Source organism: Rhinoraja longicauda, chromosome 33 (assembly GCF_053455715.1).
Source record: "Rhinoraja longicauda isolate Sanriku21f chromosome 33, sRhiLon1.1, whole genome shotgun sequence".
Classification (NCBI taxonomy): domain Eukaryota; kingdom Metazoa; phylum Chordata; class Chondrichthyes; order Rajiformes; family Arhynchobatidae; genus Rhinoraja; species Rhinoraja longicauda.
Genome location: NC_135985.1, coordinates 24,460,268 through 24,478,312, shown reverse-complemented (window position 1 = coordinate 24,478,312; position 18,045 = coordinate 24,460,268). Strand labels below are relative to the sequence as shown.

At 41.3% G+C, this 18,045-nt stretch overlaps 1 protein-coding gene across 1 annotated transcript in view; it reads left to right on the top strand.

The window, feature by feature from the left end:
- fanci (FA complementation group I) overlaps nt 1-18,045 on the top strand; it is a 93,900-nt gene that overhangs the window by 74,405 nt on the left and 1,450 nt on the right. Inside the window, exons 28-37 of the mRNA XM_078427197.1 lie at nt 742-793; nt 1,316-1,443; nt 3,436-3,504; nt 4,644-4,737; nt 7,556-7,740; nt 9,575-9,631; nt 12,791-12,850; nt 14,369-14,458; nt 15,566-15,661; nt 17,487-17,618. Coding sequence (XP_078283323.1) covers nt 742-793; nt 1,316-1,443; nt 3,436-3,504; nt 4,644-4,737; nt 7,556-7,740; nt 9,575-9,631; nt 12,791-12,850; nt 14,369-14,458; nt 15,566-15,661; nt 17,487-17,618 — 963 coding nt within the window. The remainder of the gene's footprint in view (nt 1-741; nt 794-1,315; nt 1,444-3,435; nt 3,505-4,643; nt 4,738-7,555; nt 7,741-9,574; nt 9,632-12,790; nt 12,851-14,368; nt 14,459-15,565; nt 15,662-17,486; nt 17,619-18,045) is intronic.

The following is an 18,045-nucleotide window of genomic DNA, read 5'->3' as shown; positions in this document are numbered from 1 at the left end:
ACACCTGATTCTTCCATCAGCCTTCCTCTGTAGGGATAACATAGAGGAGTCAATTAACGTAACAACGAGCATGCCTTTGGAATGAAACCGGGGGAATGTCATGATCTCACCAATAACCTATAAAGTTGCATTGAAACTTTCCAACTTTTATATTCCATACCCATTGTTTTGCTCGATTTGCCTTCCAAATGACTTATTCATTATCTGATTATCCAGAGCTCTCAGTGGTAGGGAATTCCAAAGATTCACAACTGTCTAATAAAGAAAAGTATTCTGGTCTTTGTTCAAAATTGAATCCTTCACCCCGTGACCATTTGCCAGCCCCTGCTGTGTTCCGGTATCTTTGCTAAGTTTGGCATCTGTTACCTATTGTAAAGTGAGACTGACGATGGTGATACCTCTCCCCCCCCTCCCCCCTTGTCTTTTTCCCGTGGATAATTGCTGTGATTTCTTTTAAGAAACTACAAAGAAAATATTCTGCTTCCAGTTATTTTTTTAATGCATAATATACCGAGAAGCAAATAACTTGGAAAACAATGAAGTACTTAAGAAACATAGTTTCGACAATGACAGTAAATAATTTCACAAAAGTAGTTTTATTTTATTGGAAATGAAAAGGGTAATAAAAAGGTCTTGTATTTTTAATAAAATGTGTGGGAATTTATTGCAATCCAAGATGCGTCAAATGAAAAATGGAGCATTGATTATCAATTAAACGACGTGGACTTTTTTTTCCGATAGTTTGCTCAAATGTTGACGTGGACATTAAAGATTTGCAAGGAAAATAATCTGGGTAAGAACATCTCAGACTTATCTGTGAAGTGTAATATTTGGAGATTTAAAAAAAAGAAATGAATTACCTGTGCATCGGCATTTGTAAAACACAAAAATTTCAAGTGAGACTTAACAATGTAGATCACATCATTGTGGGGAGCTGCTGCCTTAAGTTTTTTTTTAAATGTGAATCCGTAATAGATTTATTGTTTCTTTGTACAGATAACAGTTGAGGATGAATAAAATTAAAGAATAAATTTGCATTTATTTCCGATGGCTAACTTGCCATGAAAAGAATATATATATATTTTTTGTTTTCTGTTACGAGGCTGGTGCATGTAAGATTTTAAGCAAAATTGATGTCAAGCAAAACCAGTGAAACAATTTTAATCTGAAAATAGATTCTCAGTGAAACAGAATTTTGGATATATGCATTAGTGATCAGGCTTCCACCCAAACAGTCGTCAAATGTTCTGAGAGAATTAGCAACTTTTTAAGTGGACATTAGCTATATTACTATAATATATTGTTGGATCCACAGAAGACGTGCAGTTCTGTAAAGGTTTGATGAGCATGTTGTTCAGTCTCTACGTCCTGCGCAAGAGTCCAGTGAGTTTGCTCCAAGAGCTGTCTCGAGATGTCCACAGTCGCTTGGGTGATATCGATCAGGTATTAACCACGCTGGTGAAGAATGGAACATAATAGATCCTTTTGAGCCCGTTGAATAATTTTTCATCCAGTGCAAACAACACAATAGGAAAACCCTTGGTTTTGTTGTAGATAGAAATTAACTAACCATGTACTCTTGATGTCACATTGATGAAACTTCAATTGGGCTTTAAGATTAGGTGGTGCAGCAGTAGAGTTGCTGCCTGGCATTGCCAGGGATCCGAGTTTGATCCTGGTTATTTTTTAGATTTTTAAAAGATTTTTAGAGATACAGCGCGGAAACAGGCCCTTCGGCCCACCGAGTCCGCGCCGCCCAGCGATCCCCGCACACAAACACTATCCTACACACACTAGGGACAATTTTTACATATTACCCAGTCAATTAACCTACATACCTGTACGTCTTTGCAGTGTGGGAGGAAACCGAAGATCTCGGAGAAAACCCACGCAGGTCACGGGGAGAACGTACAAACTCCGTACAGACAACTCTACCGCTGCGCCACTGTGCCACCTGGGTGCTTGTCTGTATGGAGTTTCTACGTTCACCCCGTGACCTGTGTGGGTTTTCTCCGGGAGCTCCGGTTTCCTCCCACACTTGGGTCTGTAGGTTAATTGGCTTGGTATAATTCTTAATTGTCCCGAGCTGCGTAGGATAGTATTAGTGTGCGAGGATCGCTGGTCGGAGTGTACTCGGTGGGTCGAAGGGCTTGTTTCTGTGCTGTATTATCAAACGAAACAAAAAAATTAAAAGCAGACAACTGGAAACCAAAAAGAGAGGTTTTGGATTGCGCTCACCATAACCGTTTGATAAAGCATGCGGTAATTTAGTTTCTATTAAAAAATGAATAATGGTGTCTAATTGTTGGGATTTTTATACCACAAATTCGGCAAAAACTTCTTCAAATCATATGATGGTTCAGATTGTGTGGCAGTACTGGCAAAGATCATGATTGCATATTGTCTGACCATTTGGATATCCACCATGGCTTACAGCTCCGAATTATGTTCCTGGAAATTAGCTTTAGGTTTAGCCACAGGTAAATTCTCTATCAACAGGAATATAGAACTACTGATTTTAAAGTACATAAGCATTCCTCTAAAATATAGTGCAAGTGGTTACATTGGGGAGTATTGAGTTAAAAAAAAAAAAACTATCTTAATCCTCCAATTTTTATTAACAAGCCAACCAAACCACCTTCACTCCCCACCCCCTCTCTGTGTGCCATCCAGATACACAACCATTTTGATCATTATCCAGCCACCACCCCATTTCCCCTTCCCCCTCATGTCCCCTTCTGGCTTCACTTTTCATGCCTTTTCCTTCTTTATCATTTATCCCTTTGTTTTCTTTCCATTGCTGGCCTTTGTCCACCCAAGCATACTGACTGAAATATCAATGAGCAACTTTACTATTTTCATCCGGTAGAGTCACAAATTCTGTGTCAGCTAATTATACAAATAAAAATCTGATTGTAAATCTTGCCCAAATTAGTCCAAGAAACGTTTGTTAACAACGTCACCTGACTAAATACCAATAACCTTGCGCAATTTCACAGACTATGTCGATTCTGGTAAAATTAAGATATTCCAGTCCCTCGAATGGATATTTTTGTGACTATACCTCCTCTCGAGGGGCTTACGATGTAATTGGTGAATTAAGCATTTAAAACAAAGTCTGAAATAAGAAAAACAGATTTTGTCATCCTGCTTGCCCCTTCCATGCGACTGTAGTAGTAGCATGGACTCCCTCACTAATCGTATTCACCTGAAGGAAGATTCACCCTCCCTCTCCCTCAGATAATTAAAGGAAATCATTAAAAAAATTGCAAATGCTTCAATGAATAGTTTTATAATTTCTCCAGAAATGTAAAACATTTATTTTTGATATTATACCAGTAGTAATGCACCCTACATTATTTATGCTTGAATGATTCTTGCCCTCCATTTTGTGTGTACTCGTACATAACCATGTTGCTTGTTTGACTTCCCTAGGACATTGAAGTCGAGGAACAATCCCATTTTGCCATGGTGAACTCAAAGACTGCTGCTCCAACTGTGGTGGTAAACACACTGTAGCCGGCTCTTTGGGGAAATAACTCTACCTTTTGCTGTACTTAATATTTAATAGCGAGCACTGAGCAAAAACTGACGAATAAGTGTGAAAAGCTATCGAGAATAAGTGGTTTTGTTTTAAAGAGACTTTTGAGATAAGAGAGAGAGAGAAATGGCAAAACAGAATTGCCTTAAAGATATTTTCACCTGACAGTTGTGAAGATGAGCTTGTTGTGCAATGCTGAGATTTCATAACAGCTTGCAGGAATCTTGATTCATTCTTCCCCTGCTTTGCCCTGGTAATGCAACTCTTTATTCTTCTTTTGGCATTGCAGTATTATTTTTAATTGTCTTTGTTAAAGTTCTTGGTTTGGTACTGCCATAACACTAGTAAGGCGTGGACTCAGTGGGCCGAATGGCCTGTATCTCTAAGACTAAAAAAGAATACTGTAAATATAATCTGAACACAGAGGATCTTTTTAACACATGAGAAGTTAAGATGTGTACTGCACTGCTTTACAGGTGGAACCAGGCACAATCATGGCTTTTATAGATGAATTGAAATTAACTTACTGGGCACAGGGAAATGGAGCAACTAGATTAAATTTATAATAAGCAGGCATTGGTATAATGGATCAAATGCCCACATTTTACGATTCTGTGATTAAAATGCAGCAGTTCAACAAAAACAAATATATTTTGGTGCAAAAGCAGAAAATACTCACAGGTCGTCAATTTATTCCACGTGTCCCTCACCCAAATTCCCCTCCTACTGAAAACACACTTTCATCTCCCTTTCGCAGTCTGTTAAAGGGTGGCAGACCCACAACGTTGACTGCTTCTTTTTCCACGGATGCTGAGTTTTTCCTTCATGTTCTGGTTTTGTTCCAGCAAGTCAGGCGGTTTCATTGCTAATTTTCTCCATTCCCATTAAAGGTCATCAACCTGAAACATTGACTTGGTTTCCACTTCCCCAAATGCTGCCTGGCCTGCTCAGTATTTCCAGCATCGTCTGATTTTCTCTCTGATTCTTAGGGTCTGCACCTTTTCTGCTTTTCATTTTATGATGGTTTGAGTTAAACCATTGAATGACAGGGAATATTTAGGTACCAGAATGAGTTGTTGATGTACTTTTTCTTTTACAGCAGCTCATTTTGTCCCAAGTGGAGAAGGTTTTGGAAGAAGTAGATTGGCTTATTACAAAACTGAAGGCCCAGCTGAGTTCTGACAGAGTTCTGACAGGTAGGGGATTATGAACAGCAAATGGCTTCACGATGCCACAGTGTAACACAGGAGTAGTATACAAGCTCGGCGAAGTGCATAACTGAACAGTGAAATAATACCAAGCTTTAGTCATGTGGGTTATCTGTTGGGGCAGCACAGTGGCGCAGCAGTAGAGCTACTGCCTTACAGCGCCAGAGTCTAGAGTTTGATCCTGACTACAGGCGCTGTCTTTGTGTGTTCTCCCTGTGATCAAGTGGGTTTATTCTGGATGCTCTGGTTTCCTCCCACATTCCAAAGGTGAACAGGTTTGTATGATAATTGGCTTCGGTAAATTACCCCTAATGTGTAGGATGCCAAAGTGGGATATCAGAGAACTAGTGAAAGGGTGATCGATGGTCGGCGTGGACTTGATGGACCAAAGGGCCTATTTCCATACCTTATCTCAAAACTAAACAACCTCAGGCTCTCTCTACAATAATAAGGGAAGCAACTACATTAATCTCATTGCAATAACTTTTTGTTTGAATGGATAAAAAGGATGATGAAAGGGTATTTTAAAGCAGATTGATAGGTTCTTGTTTAGTAAGGGCATCGAAGGTTACAGGGAGAAGACAGGAGAATGGGATTGAGAGGGAAAAGTAAATCGGGATCGAATGTTGGAGCAGACTTGACGTACTAAATGGGCTAATTCTTATGGTCTGATGTTTATTTGGGCTGCTCGATATGATCTGAAAATGAAGTATACATATCTCAGACAAAAAAATCAAACTTGCTTTCCATTCTCCTCCCTGATTAAAATCCAGAAAGCATTGAGTTATGTTGGGACAGGGTTTCATTGTTTTCACACATCCTTACATCACCTATGTATCTGAAGGAAGGAACTGCAGATGCCGGTTGTACTGAAGATAGACACAAAATGCTGGAGTAACTCAGAGGGACAGGCAGCATCTCTAGAGAGAATTTCTTCTCCCAGAGAGGCTGCCTGTCCCGCTGAGCTACTTCAGCATTTTTTGTGTCTATCACCTGTGTATCTATTCATTTTGTCTCCACAGGGCACCCACGGCCTCATCTAGTTCCTTTAACTCCTTTCCCACCAGCTGATAATAACCCAGCTTGCTCTCCTGGCCCAGCGTGCAGCTGCTAATGGTTTGGTACTCTCTGGTGCTCTTCCCATCCCTTTCGTCAATTCCCCTCTTTTCATGACCCTGCTGTTAATCTGTCCTCCATCCAATTGCTCTTTTATCTTTAGTCTTTGAATGTGCTTGTAGCTGCCCCATTGCTCATACCTTTTTTGAACAATTTCTTTTTCTCCCACTAATTAAGTTTCTCCACCTGCTAGAAAAGGCCTTCGCAAAGTTACACGTGTAATTGTGATCACAGCAAACTCCATTTCTCTCTCTCTCCCTGTGAGCTTTGACATCGTTGACACTATTTTCCATCATGGCCTAGCTGTCAGGGCTGTACTCTGTTTCATTCTTAGCCAGAGAATCAGTGCCTTTCATCTCCCCATCTCTTTCACCTTCTTTCACCCTACAATCCTTGAGAGAATCCTCCCACTCTATTGTCCCTTAAGCATCCCCTTGATTAAAATTTGCACTTTAGTTCCAGTACCTGGAATTTCTTTATTAAACTTTACTATTTCGCCTTTCCTTCCTCCTTTCCTACACTCCAGGAAAAACAAAAATCCCAGCTGTCTCATCTTTCCTCATAACTCAAACCTTCCAGTCCCAGTAAATCCTTGGAAATCATTTTTCTTGCACCTTCACTCTGCATAACTGTGACCAATTCTGTACCTTTTCATTCCTCTCGTTTTCCTCTCCCCCGACTCTCACTCTGAAGAAGAGCCTCGACCTGAAATGTCACCTATACTTTTTCTCCAGAGATGCTGCCTGACCCGCTGAGTTACTCTACCATTTTGTGTCTATCTTCGCTGTAAACCAGCATCCGCAGTTCCTTCCTACACCAGTAAAGATAATTGGCTACTCTACCAGAAGACATAAGGTAACATCCCGGACAGACAACGGACATAATACCTTGACTGATGCGGGATTCCTTTGCCAGTGACTGCTCAAAATGGAGAAATATCCAGGAAAGCACTGGGTACCTTGCGTCATCACAATAGGAGCACATGCAGGCCAAAGCATAATAAGAGGGACAAGTGCAGAACATTTCAGACAGGCTGACGCTCCTTCCTACCACTGCCATTAAGTATCACGTGCCCCATCTGTCATAAGTTCATGTCATAGGAGCAGAATTAGGCCATTCATCCCATCAGGTCTACTCCACCTTTCGATCATGGCTGATCTATTTTCCTCTCAATCCGATTCTCCCTCCTTCTCCCCATAACCTTTGACATTCATGATTAGTAAAGGTGTGAATCTCCGATTTAAAAATACCAAATGGCTTGGTCTTCACAACCATCTGTGGCAATGAATTCCGCAGATTCACCACCAACTGACGAAAGGAATTCCCCCTCATCTCCTTTCTAAAGGTGTGTCCTTTTAAGCTGAGGCTGTGCCCTCTGGTCCTAGACTCTCCCACTAGTGGAAACATCCTCACCATATTCACTCTATCCAGGCCTTTCACTATTCCAGTGCCAGCACGAGAATGAATCGTCATACTCCGAAATATATTGTTCTTCGCTGTGCATTATGTGCTTTTAGATCATGAGAAAGTGTTGTGCGAGCCACGCTGTGCGGAATCAGTGGTTTGGTAATAATTTACCACAAGCTAGAGGTGACTAACCTGCAAGACTGTCAATGACACCAGGAAAGGAGGTAAAGGCGATTGTTCTTAATAAATTAGCTCACCCATACTTTTTTTTCTCTATTTGTAGATGAGAACTCTCAAGGATCAACTACAAGAGAACCTGTGGAGAAAGCCATAATCCTTCAGCTGGGCACTCTGCTGACCGCCGTTCATGAACTGATACAGACACCCATTCCGTCGGGAGGCTGTATGGACATCCTCTTGAAGGAAATGGGCAAAATGTATAACATTCTCGCCTCATTAGTTAAATACGTAAGTACACAGAACTGTTTAATTTATTGCCACGTGTACCGAGGTACAGTGAAAAGCTTTTGTTGTTGCCTGCTGTCCGGTCAGCGGAAAGACTGTATGTGATTACAATCGAGCCGTCCACGGTGTACAGGTAAAGGGAATAGCGTTTAGTTCAATGTAAAGTCCGATTAAAGATGAGTCCAAGGGTCTCCAACGAGGTAGATGATAGGTCAGGACCGCTCTCTAGTTGGTGATAGGATGGTTCAGTTGCCTGATAACAACTGGGGAGAAACTGTCTCTGAATCTGGAGGTGTGATGGCCATGCTTATTTCTGATGCACTGGACCATGATTACAAAGTGCATTTTAAGGATACATTTTCTCTTGTTGTGCTCAGAATTGTATGGGACAGTAGAGAAAACAGAAGAAAATTAAATGGTGAATCACCATATAATAACCACCAGGATGTTGCCATGAATGAAGGGCTTTACGTACAAGATGTTGGAAAGCCTGGGACTATTATTACTGGAACATAGGAGGCTCAGGAATGACCTTATCGAGGTTTATAAAATAATGAAGGGCAGAGATAGAGCCTTTCTCTGAAAGGCAGTCAAAAGCTCATGGGAGTAAATTTAAAGGAGATCTGAGGGGCACACCTTTCACACACCTGGTTATGTGTAACGAGCTGCCAGAAGAAATGGTAAAGGCAGATACAATTAGAGTGTTTAAAAGGCATTTACATAGGAAAGGAGAAGAGGGATCTGGGCTTAGATTGGAGTTAGCATGAATCGTCATCACAGTTGGTATGGCTGAGTTGGACTAAAATGTTGTATAACTCTATGTCGTATAACTCTGACAAGTAACTCGATGACTTCATTAAGGTGAGGGGGGAAAGATTTAATGGGATACTGCGAGACAACTTTTTCCACAGAGGGTGATGGTTATATGGGATGAGCTGCCAGTGGAGTATTTGAAGCAGGTACTATAAACAACATTTAAAAAGCATTTGAACAGGTACAGGTATAACTGAGGTTTAGAGGGATATGGGCCAAACGCGGGCCGGTGGGACTAGTGTTGATGGGGCATCTTCATGGGCAAGTTGGGTCGAAGAGTCTGTGTTTCCATGTTGTATGATTCTGACTCATTCAATCACAGGGTGAGCGTAAGATTGGGTAGAACTTATATTGAAAAGTAAGATCGATTTAATATTCAGTTGGCAAATGCACAAAACGTGTTCATACGTGAAATGAGTTGTGTGCCTTTTTGGTCTTTGGATGACATTGTGACTTTGCCACAAAAGGCAGTAGAGGCCAAGTCAGTGGATATTTTCAAGAGAGAGATTTAGCTCGTAGGGCTAACAAAATCAGGATATGGGGAAAAACAGGAACGGGGTACTGATTTTAAATGATCAACCATGATCATATTGAATGGTGGTGCTAGCTCAAAGGGCCGAATGGCCTACTCCTGCACCTATTTTCTATGTTTCTATTATTTTTATGTCTGGACAATTGCAATGAGTTGAATCAACCTGCCATCATCTGCTTTTGGCACCAGGCAGAGTCGTAAAACCCCTTTCACATTGGGAATCAATTCAGTTTTGTTTAATTGTTTTGTTGTTTTATGAAGGAAAGGGAAGAACCTACTTTCCATCCCCTTCTGCACCAGTTGACCAAATTAAGTGTGGTTTAGAAAAGGGCTGATGTTGGGATTTTTTGTTTTACTTTGCTGGCATTACAGAAAGATTTTTTTCGGAATGCCTGCACTGTAATATTCTTGGCTCAAACACCTCTGGGTTGGGGGGAGGGGAGTGAAATTAACTTTACTGAGTATATGATACATTTTCTGTACCCCCACCAGTACATCCACGATTACACAACAAATGCTGCACATCTTCCTGCAAGATTTGAGAAATTAGTAAGTAATAAGCTGCTGATTTATTCTGTGTAACTTTTTTTGAGGGGAGAGAATAATTAATATTCCTAATTAAGTTCCTCCCATCAGATGGCTGGCATTAAGCTTCTCTTCATTCCACCTATGCTGTTACATCATCACCAAATTCCAGTCCAGTTTTATTTATGTATCTTTGTATCCCTCATTAAACTTTCAGTTCATTTCACCTCTCTGGAGTGTAAGAGGTCAAAATCTCCACCACCACCTCTGCAACAGAAGTGCTACCTGATTTCACATTATTATCTCCAGAGATACTGCCCGGAGATACTGAGTTACTCCAGGATTTTGTATCTATCTTCACTTCTTAATGGTGTGGCTCCAATTTTAAGATTTTGTTCTGGTCTCACTAAATAAGTAGTTTCTCTGTATCTAAAATATCCAGTCCCTTTATCATCATGAACACCCCGGTTTGACTTAGCTCCTAACCTAAAATTAAGAAATACCTATGTTGGTATGCAATCTAAGAAAGCCACAAAGAGCTGGAGAAACTCAGTGGCTCAGGCAACATCTCTGGAGAACGTGGATAGGTGATGCTTTGGGGACTCAACCCAAAATGTTACCTATCCATGTTTTCCAGAGGTGCTGCCTGAGCCTCAGCTCTTTGTCTTTTTTTGTAAACCTGCATCTGCAGTACCTTGTGTCTGGTCAGCAACCTATCCCTTCAATGTAACCCCTAAACCCTTGGTTTCATTCTGTGGTGTCTGTGCCACATCCTCTCCAAGCCAATCTATCTTCACTGAAGTACAGAGCCCAAACGTCTGCACAATATTTGGGATGGTATCAGACCAAGCCAATATTCACTGAAGCGTCACTTGCTCAGTCTTAAGCTTCATCAAAGCACACATGACCAAGTTTGTGAATTGCAATCATTTGCTCCTTCACTTGGTTCTCCCATCTAAGAAAACAATACGATTTGTCTTTCACACGTTCACAAAAAGTATTTTGACTCATTATCCTCTTCACTTAGTTAACCATACTAAAGGTTCCTTCTCCTCATCCATGGCCTCCATTACAACTGGCATTTTGTATTATTTTTCTATTGGGAAAACATTTAAAAGTACTCATTTAAGATGTCTGCCATTTTCTTATTGCCAGTTTATAGTTGCTGATCACATTTCCCTTTGTACTGTCGTTTGCAAGTTGTACCTTCTCAGCCATTCATGAATCCCAAATGATTTACTACAGAGCCACCACTTTAGGTGTACAGCATTCTCTCTCTTGACCAGTGTCGAGTATTCATTAGACAATTAACTTGATATTTTTAAAAGTATAGGCTTATGTTATTTGATAGCAAATGTAAAGCATGATGTAATTTGCAATTCTGTAACCTGGATGTATTTCCCGTTGGTAAATGACAAAGTCAAAATCCCTTTAATAACTGTTTTCCCTTATGTTTAATGCACAATATATCGAATTTAGTCCTATGTTTTACAGTATGTGAGAGGATCAGTTGCTGAAAATATCAATGTCGCATTTTTGTTTACAAACCATGCTACCACCTGAGGGCAGCAAATCAATGCACTGCTAATTCTGGTGCAGCAAGTGATTACTGCTAGTTGGTGGAGACGTTTGAAACAAGTTGATTGATGTTCACAGGGTGGCACAGTGCGTAGCTGGCCGAACCTCTGCCTCACAGCGCCAGAGACCCGCGTTTGATCCTGTTCTTGGGTGCTGTCTGTGTGGAGTTTGCACGTTCTCCCTGTAACTGCAAGGTTTCCTCTGGGTGCTCCAGTTTCCTCCCAGATCCGAAGGACGTGCATGTTTTTAGGTTAAATAGTCTGTGAATTGCCGCTAGTGTGTAAGGAGTGGATGCGAAATTGAGACAACATAGAACTGGTGTGAATGGGTGATCAACAGTCCGAACCTTTTTCCCAGCGTGGCAATGTCAAAGACTAGACAGCACAGCTTTAAGGTGAGAGGAGCAAGGTATAAAGCAGATGTGAGGGGCAAGTCTTTTTTTCACTGAGGGTGATGGAGTCCTGGGTGGTGGTGGAGGCAAATACGATAGAGGCATTTCAGAGGCTTTTGGGTGGGCACATGGATTAAAAGGGAATGGAGAGATTTGGATCAAGTGCAGGCAGAGATTAGTTTAACTTCATAATGTTCGGCACTGACATTGTAGGCCGCAGGGCCTGTTCAGTGCTGTACTGTTCTATTCAATGTGGTCCACCTTCACTGCTTTTATCTTGTGATAAGCAGTTGATTTTTGTACTCTGTGTTTGCCGTTTTTCAAAGCTGGTTCCTGTAGGAAATTACAGCTACAATGTGCCCTTTTGCATATACGGCATAATGCTATCAAAGACGTATTTACAAAATGCAGAAAATCTTCCTTAGGCACTTAATATTCATATTCAAAAACAATGCTGAACTAAAGCATGAGAAACAATGTGCTTCTAGACTCCACCAGTTTCATATTATTACAAGGAAAAAAAGCAGATGGCAATTCCTGATTTCCCCCATGGCAGCTTCTACAGAATTCATGTTCATAAGTTATAGGAGCAGAATTAGACCATTTGGCCCATCAAGTCTACTCCACTATTCAATAATGGCTGATCTATCTTTCCCTTTCAGCTCCATTCTCCTGCCTTCCCCCCATAACCCTGACACCTGTACTAATCAAGAATCTGTCAATCTGCACCTTAAAAATATCCATTGACTTGACCTCCACCGCCATTCGTGGCAATGAATTCCACAGATTCACCACCCTCTGACTAAATAAATTGTTCATCTCCTTTCTAAAGGTACGGCCTTTTATTCTGAAGCTTTGAACTCTGGTCCAAGACTCTCCCACTAGTGGAAACATTCTCTCCACATCTGGCCCTTTCAGTAGAGATTGTAGAATTATAAGATGGATGTATATGGGTAGGACAGGTTTGAAGGGATATGGGCCAAACGCAGGCAGGTGGATCTAGTGTAGCTGGGTCATGTTGGCCGGGTGTGGGCAAGTTGGGCCAAAGGGCCTGTTTCCACGCCGTATCACTCTCTGACTAAGATTGTGGGCTGAATGGTATCTTCGACAAACATGCAGCCCTTCTCCGCGTAATGTTAGGAAATTAGATTCCTATTCTCTGATTTCATGGAAAGTAAGAATGTGCTAATGCATTTTTGATCTGTTGCCTTTAGGTTAAACTTTCGGGATCTCATCTGACCCCACAGTGCTATGCTTTTATAACTTATGTTCAGGTATGTAACAATTCAATTTTTAGTATTTATTGGTGGTTATTATTTTCAAACAATTTTGATATGTTTGTGATTTAATGTTTGTGGTTGCAGAGGGTCAGTTTTGTGTGTTACATGTAATGTTGTCTGCATCACTGCAGCTCAGTTGCTGAGCTTCGGGTAATCTTGGTCCTGAATGGGAATAATGGCAAGTGGAAAGGCTTCCCATTAGTTCTGAACATTAGCTTCAGTCCCATTAGACGTTGTTGGTGTAATATTGCAGCAAGAACGATTGAGAAGAGGAGACATGAACCAGGTTGTCGAGATGGCAACTTTGATAGTGATTTAAACTAAGCTTATTTCTCCTTTTACACGATACATATCCATCTATTCCAGTTTTGGCCACCGAATAAGAATTATAAGCATGAACATGGATTGATGTTTCCCTTGGCCCAAGGGAAGCAAATTTCCCACATCAGTCTGAAGAAGGGTCTCGACCCGAAACGTCACCCATTCCTTCTCTCCAGAGATGCTGTCTGACCCGCTGAGTTACTTCAGCATTTTGTGTCTGTCTTCCCACAGCAATCTTTGTCATTCTGCCCAAAAAACAGGGTTGGACTGCGATCTGCGGTTATTCTTAAGCGGCACATCAAGCATTAGATCAGAAGACATCGGAGCAGAATTAGGCCACTTAGTCCATTGAGTCTGCTCCGCCATTCGATTATGGCTGATCTATTTTTTCCCTTCCAACCCAGTTCTGCCTTCTCCCTATAACATTTGACACCCTTACTAAACAAGAATCTATCTCGACTTTAAAAGTACACAATGACTTGGCTGCACAGCCATCTGTGGCAATGTATTCCACAGATTCACCACCCTCTGGCTAAAGAAATTCCTCCTCATTTCCATTCTAAAGCCACGTTCTTTTAATTTTGAGGCTGTGCCCTCTGGTCCGAGACTCAATTTATTTGCCTGGCTAGTTAATGTAAAGAAAGGGCAGTATCGATAATTTGTTTCCAAAATAGTTTTCTAAACATTTTTATTTCATTTTTTGTATTTCTTCTATTTGAGATGTCAATCATTGATTCTTTGGGAGTTCCGTCTGCCCCTGCCAAAGTTACAAATGATAGATTTTTCACCTGGGCAGTTTGCAGCCCAGTGGTATGAACGTCGACTTCTCCAACTTTAGATAGTCCCTCTGTCCCTCCCTTCCCCTCCCCCTTCCCAGATCTCCCTCTATCTTCCTGTCTCCACCTATATCCTTCCTTTGTCCCGACCCCCTGACATCAGTCTACAGAAGGGTCTCGACCCGAAACATCACCCATTCCTTCTCTCCCGAGATGCTGCCTGACCTGCTGAGTTACTCCAGCATTTTGTGAATAAATCGATTTGTACCAGCATCTGCAGTTATTTTCTTATAGATTAAACCTTGTTTGTTTTCTCTAAACTCTTGTAAGTGTGTGAATATCTTGTGACTGTTGTGGAGCAGATCAATGTGGAAACAAATGATTGATCATTCTAACTTCTGTGTTTCCTGACTAGAACATCCAGAATGAGACGGTGAGCTATGGAGGAGGTGCAGAAAAGAAAAAGGACAAAAAGAAGGAGATGGCATCTATTACCGCGGCAACGGTACACAATCTGCAAAATCTTTAAGCTGGACGAGAAGCGTAAATTAGTATAAATTCAGTGTAAATTAGAATGGGGAACTGCATTTATTGTCCTGGCTCATTCTTATGTCAACCATTGATAAATTGATGTGCGTCTCTGACCAGTGGGCGGTATAGTGGTGCACCTGGTAGAGCTACTGCCTCACAGCGCCAGAGACCAGGGTTCGATCCTGACCTCAAGTGCTGTTGGGTGGTGGATCTTGCACTTCCTCCCGATGATTCCCCTGCAAAGGTTTCGATACGATACGATAAAACTTTATTCATCCCCGGAGGGAAATTGGTCTGCCGACAGTCACAACACACAAGGTACACAAAGACTTGAAATTAAAAGTGAAAACAAAAGGAAAAAGACAAGCGACTGTTAGCTGGCTGCCGGGTGCACAGCGCCTTCATTGGAATAAATGAACAAACACAGACTTATCCCCTGGGCAGAAGATTCTAATCTAGAGTGCCCCCCCACATCGGGTCCATTTTCCTCCCACATCCCGAAGACGTGCGGGTTTGTAGGTTAATTGGCTTCTGTAAATTGCCCCTCGTGTGCAAGGAATAGATGCGAAAGTGGGGTAACACAGAGCTAGCATGAGTGGATGATTACTGGTCAGAGTGGACTTGGGCCAAAGAGCCTGTATCTTTCGCTCAATCAATCATTGATTCTTAAACAGTCTGGCCCTCCACTTATCAAAGATTCATTTCACCAATATATGTGAAGTTGAGGAATTTTAGTCTTTGTTGTAGTTATTTGCTAATTTTTGCTTGTGGCCTTTTGTGACACAGAATTTTTTTTAATTGATTTTTGATTTAACCATTCGGTTACAAGCATTTATTAATTATTACATTATCTAAAAGACGATGGAAACAGAATCTTGAGTTCAAATGTTCTTTGTCATCTACACTAATTTGTGAAATTAATTTAGAAATTGCTGTGGACATTGAGATTTAGACATTGTGTAGTTGTGAATACTAAAAGCATTTAAAAGCTTGTGCTGCAATCATTACTTCCCTTCTCATTGACCTGTTGCGAATGTCCCCTCAGGGTAAGCTGCCTATAATCGTGTTATTCTATTTTCAGGCTCGAGTGCTACGTGAAACCAAGCCCATACCCAACCTAATATTTGCCATTGAGCAGTATGAGAAATTCCTGATCCACCTGACCAAGAAATCAAAGGTAGATGACTGTCCTTCAACTTTTGGCAAAATCCTGTTAATTTATGATCTGCATTAATCTGTAGAGATAAAAGACACGGAATCAGGGGGTATGGTGAGAAGGCAGGAACGGGGTACTGATTGAGAATGATCAGCCATGATCACATTGAATGGCGGTGCTGGCTCGAAGGGCCGAATGGCCTACTCCTGCACCTATTGTCTATTGTATAATTAAATAGAAACAATTAACCGCCTTGAGACCATCATCTTGTGGTATGACAGATATTGTAATTTTGAATAAAACACAGTGGTGGAGAAACTCAACATGTCAAGCATCATCTATGGAAATTTTGAGCCTGAAGAAGGGTCCCAATCTAAATCCAAAACATCACCTGTCCGTCCATTCCCTGCACAGATCATGTCAGCCCGGCTGTGTTGTGCTTTGTATCAACTTCAATATTACTTTCATGATATTGAACTAAATTGTGATAAATTTATAATTGTGTGACTATGATTAGCATTCCAAAGTAAACAAACCCAGCTTCCTTTGGATTTGTTATGTTTCTGCTTTCATTTTCCTCCCTACAAGTGCAGCAAGGTTGACCAAATGTGCCAGATGAATATCATTAAACGACAAAACAAACGAATAAAATATAACTAGGTACAAGGTCCTGATTTATCATTTTGTTCCTTCATTCAAATTTCTTTATATACCCATCACAATCTACAATATGTTTGCCTGTAAGAAATATTGATTTAAAAAAAAATTCACGTAGATTTTCTCAAAACTATTGCGATAGTTTGAAGAACTATCTTCAAGTACATTGTTTTTTTGCCCAGCCAAAAAACAGTGCAACTAATGTCAAGGCTTTGCTATTGATTGCTACTAGTCGTAACTGCTGGTAGCTAGATCAGTATTGCAGACCTGAGTGTTGAATTTGTTGCCATATGTTGCAATAGCGTGGTAGTGAAGTGCAATAATGTGCATGTTGTTTTAATTTAATATTCTACAGCCCCTGACTTTAGACCTGAAGGTTGGTGAAGATGAACAAATTTAAAATGACAACCTTTAAAGAATAGATTTGAGTGTGTACCATGGGCCATTCACTTAATTCATTGTTCCAACTGCTCCTTCAGTAAGTTTACTGAAGGAAAGTTTATCCCAAACTTTACAGTTTCAGGAATCTGGTTAAGGTGATTGATTTATTCAGTAATGGGGCAGAGGTGGCATGGTGACGCAGCTGGTAGAGCTGCTGCCTCATTGCGCCAGAGACCAAGGTTTGATTCTGACTTTGGATGCTGTCTGGGTGGAGATTGCACATTCTCTCTGGAACTGCATGGGTTTCCTCTGATATCCCAAAGATGTGCGGTTAGTTGTTGGTTAATTGGCCCCTGTAAATTGCCCTATAGAGTATAGGGAACGTATGCGAAAGTGGGGTTACAGAACTAGTGTGAATGTGTGATCGATGGTCGGCGTGGCCTCAGTGCTGTATCTCTAAATTCTGCTGTATCTCTAAACCAATCGGCCATAGTGATAAATTCTCTACACAGTGTATACTTGCAATAATATCAATGAGAAAATGGCCAAATTGTACAAAATCAGTGAACTAAGCAGTTTCTTTCTTTTTCTCATAAATCTTATGATGAAGGTGGCCCTTTGGTGTATCCTTCCTTCTAGAAAAAAATGAATTGATTGACTTGCTTCTTCCTTTCATCCAACCATGATATACCAGTGGTCTTTACCAACTCGTGGTCTTCATGGATCCTTTCATTTTGCAGCTGAACAGCTTGTGCCTTTGTGTGGTTCACCTCACATTCTACCATGAGGGTGTTTTTCCTCCTTGTAGGTGAACTTAATGCAGTACATGAAGCTCAGCACGTCCCGGGATTTCCGCATTAATGCAGCCACGCTGGATGCAGCGCTGCAGGAGCAGGAGGAGGGCGATGTTCAGCAAGATGGGAATGACGATGATCCACAGGTAAACATTTCGGGTCGGAACCCTCTTCGGACTGAAAGTAGAGGCGGGGCGGGGGGGTGGAGTGGGTGATGGGAGGTAGGAAAAGGCTAGAACAAAGCTGGAGAAAGACACAAAATGCTGGAATAACTCAGCTGCACAGGCAGCATCTCCGGTGAGAAGAAACGGGTCTGAAGAAGGGTCTCGACCCGAAACGTCACCCATTCCTTCTCTCCAGAGATGCTGCCTGTGCAGCTGAGTTATTCCAGCATTTTGTGTTTATCTTCGGTTTAAACCAGCATCTGCAGTTCCTACATAGAACAAAGCTAGGATAAAAATAGATGACCAAGGAACCCTAACCCATTGTTGGCTGGGAAAGAGGTGATAACGAAAAGGACACAAAATGCTAGAGTAACTCAGCGGGACGGACAGCATCTCTGGAGAGATGGAA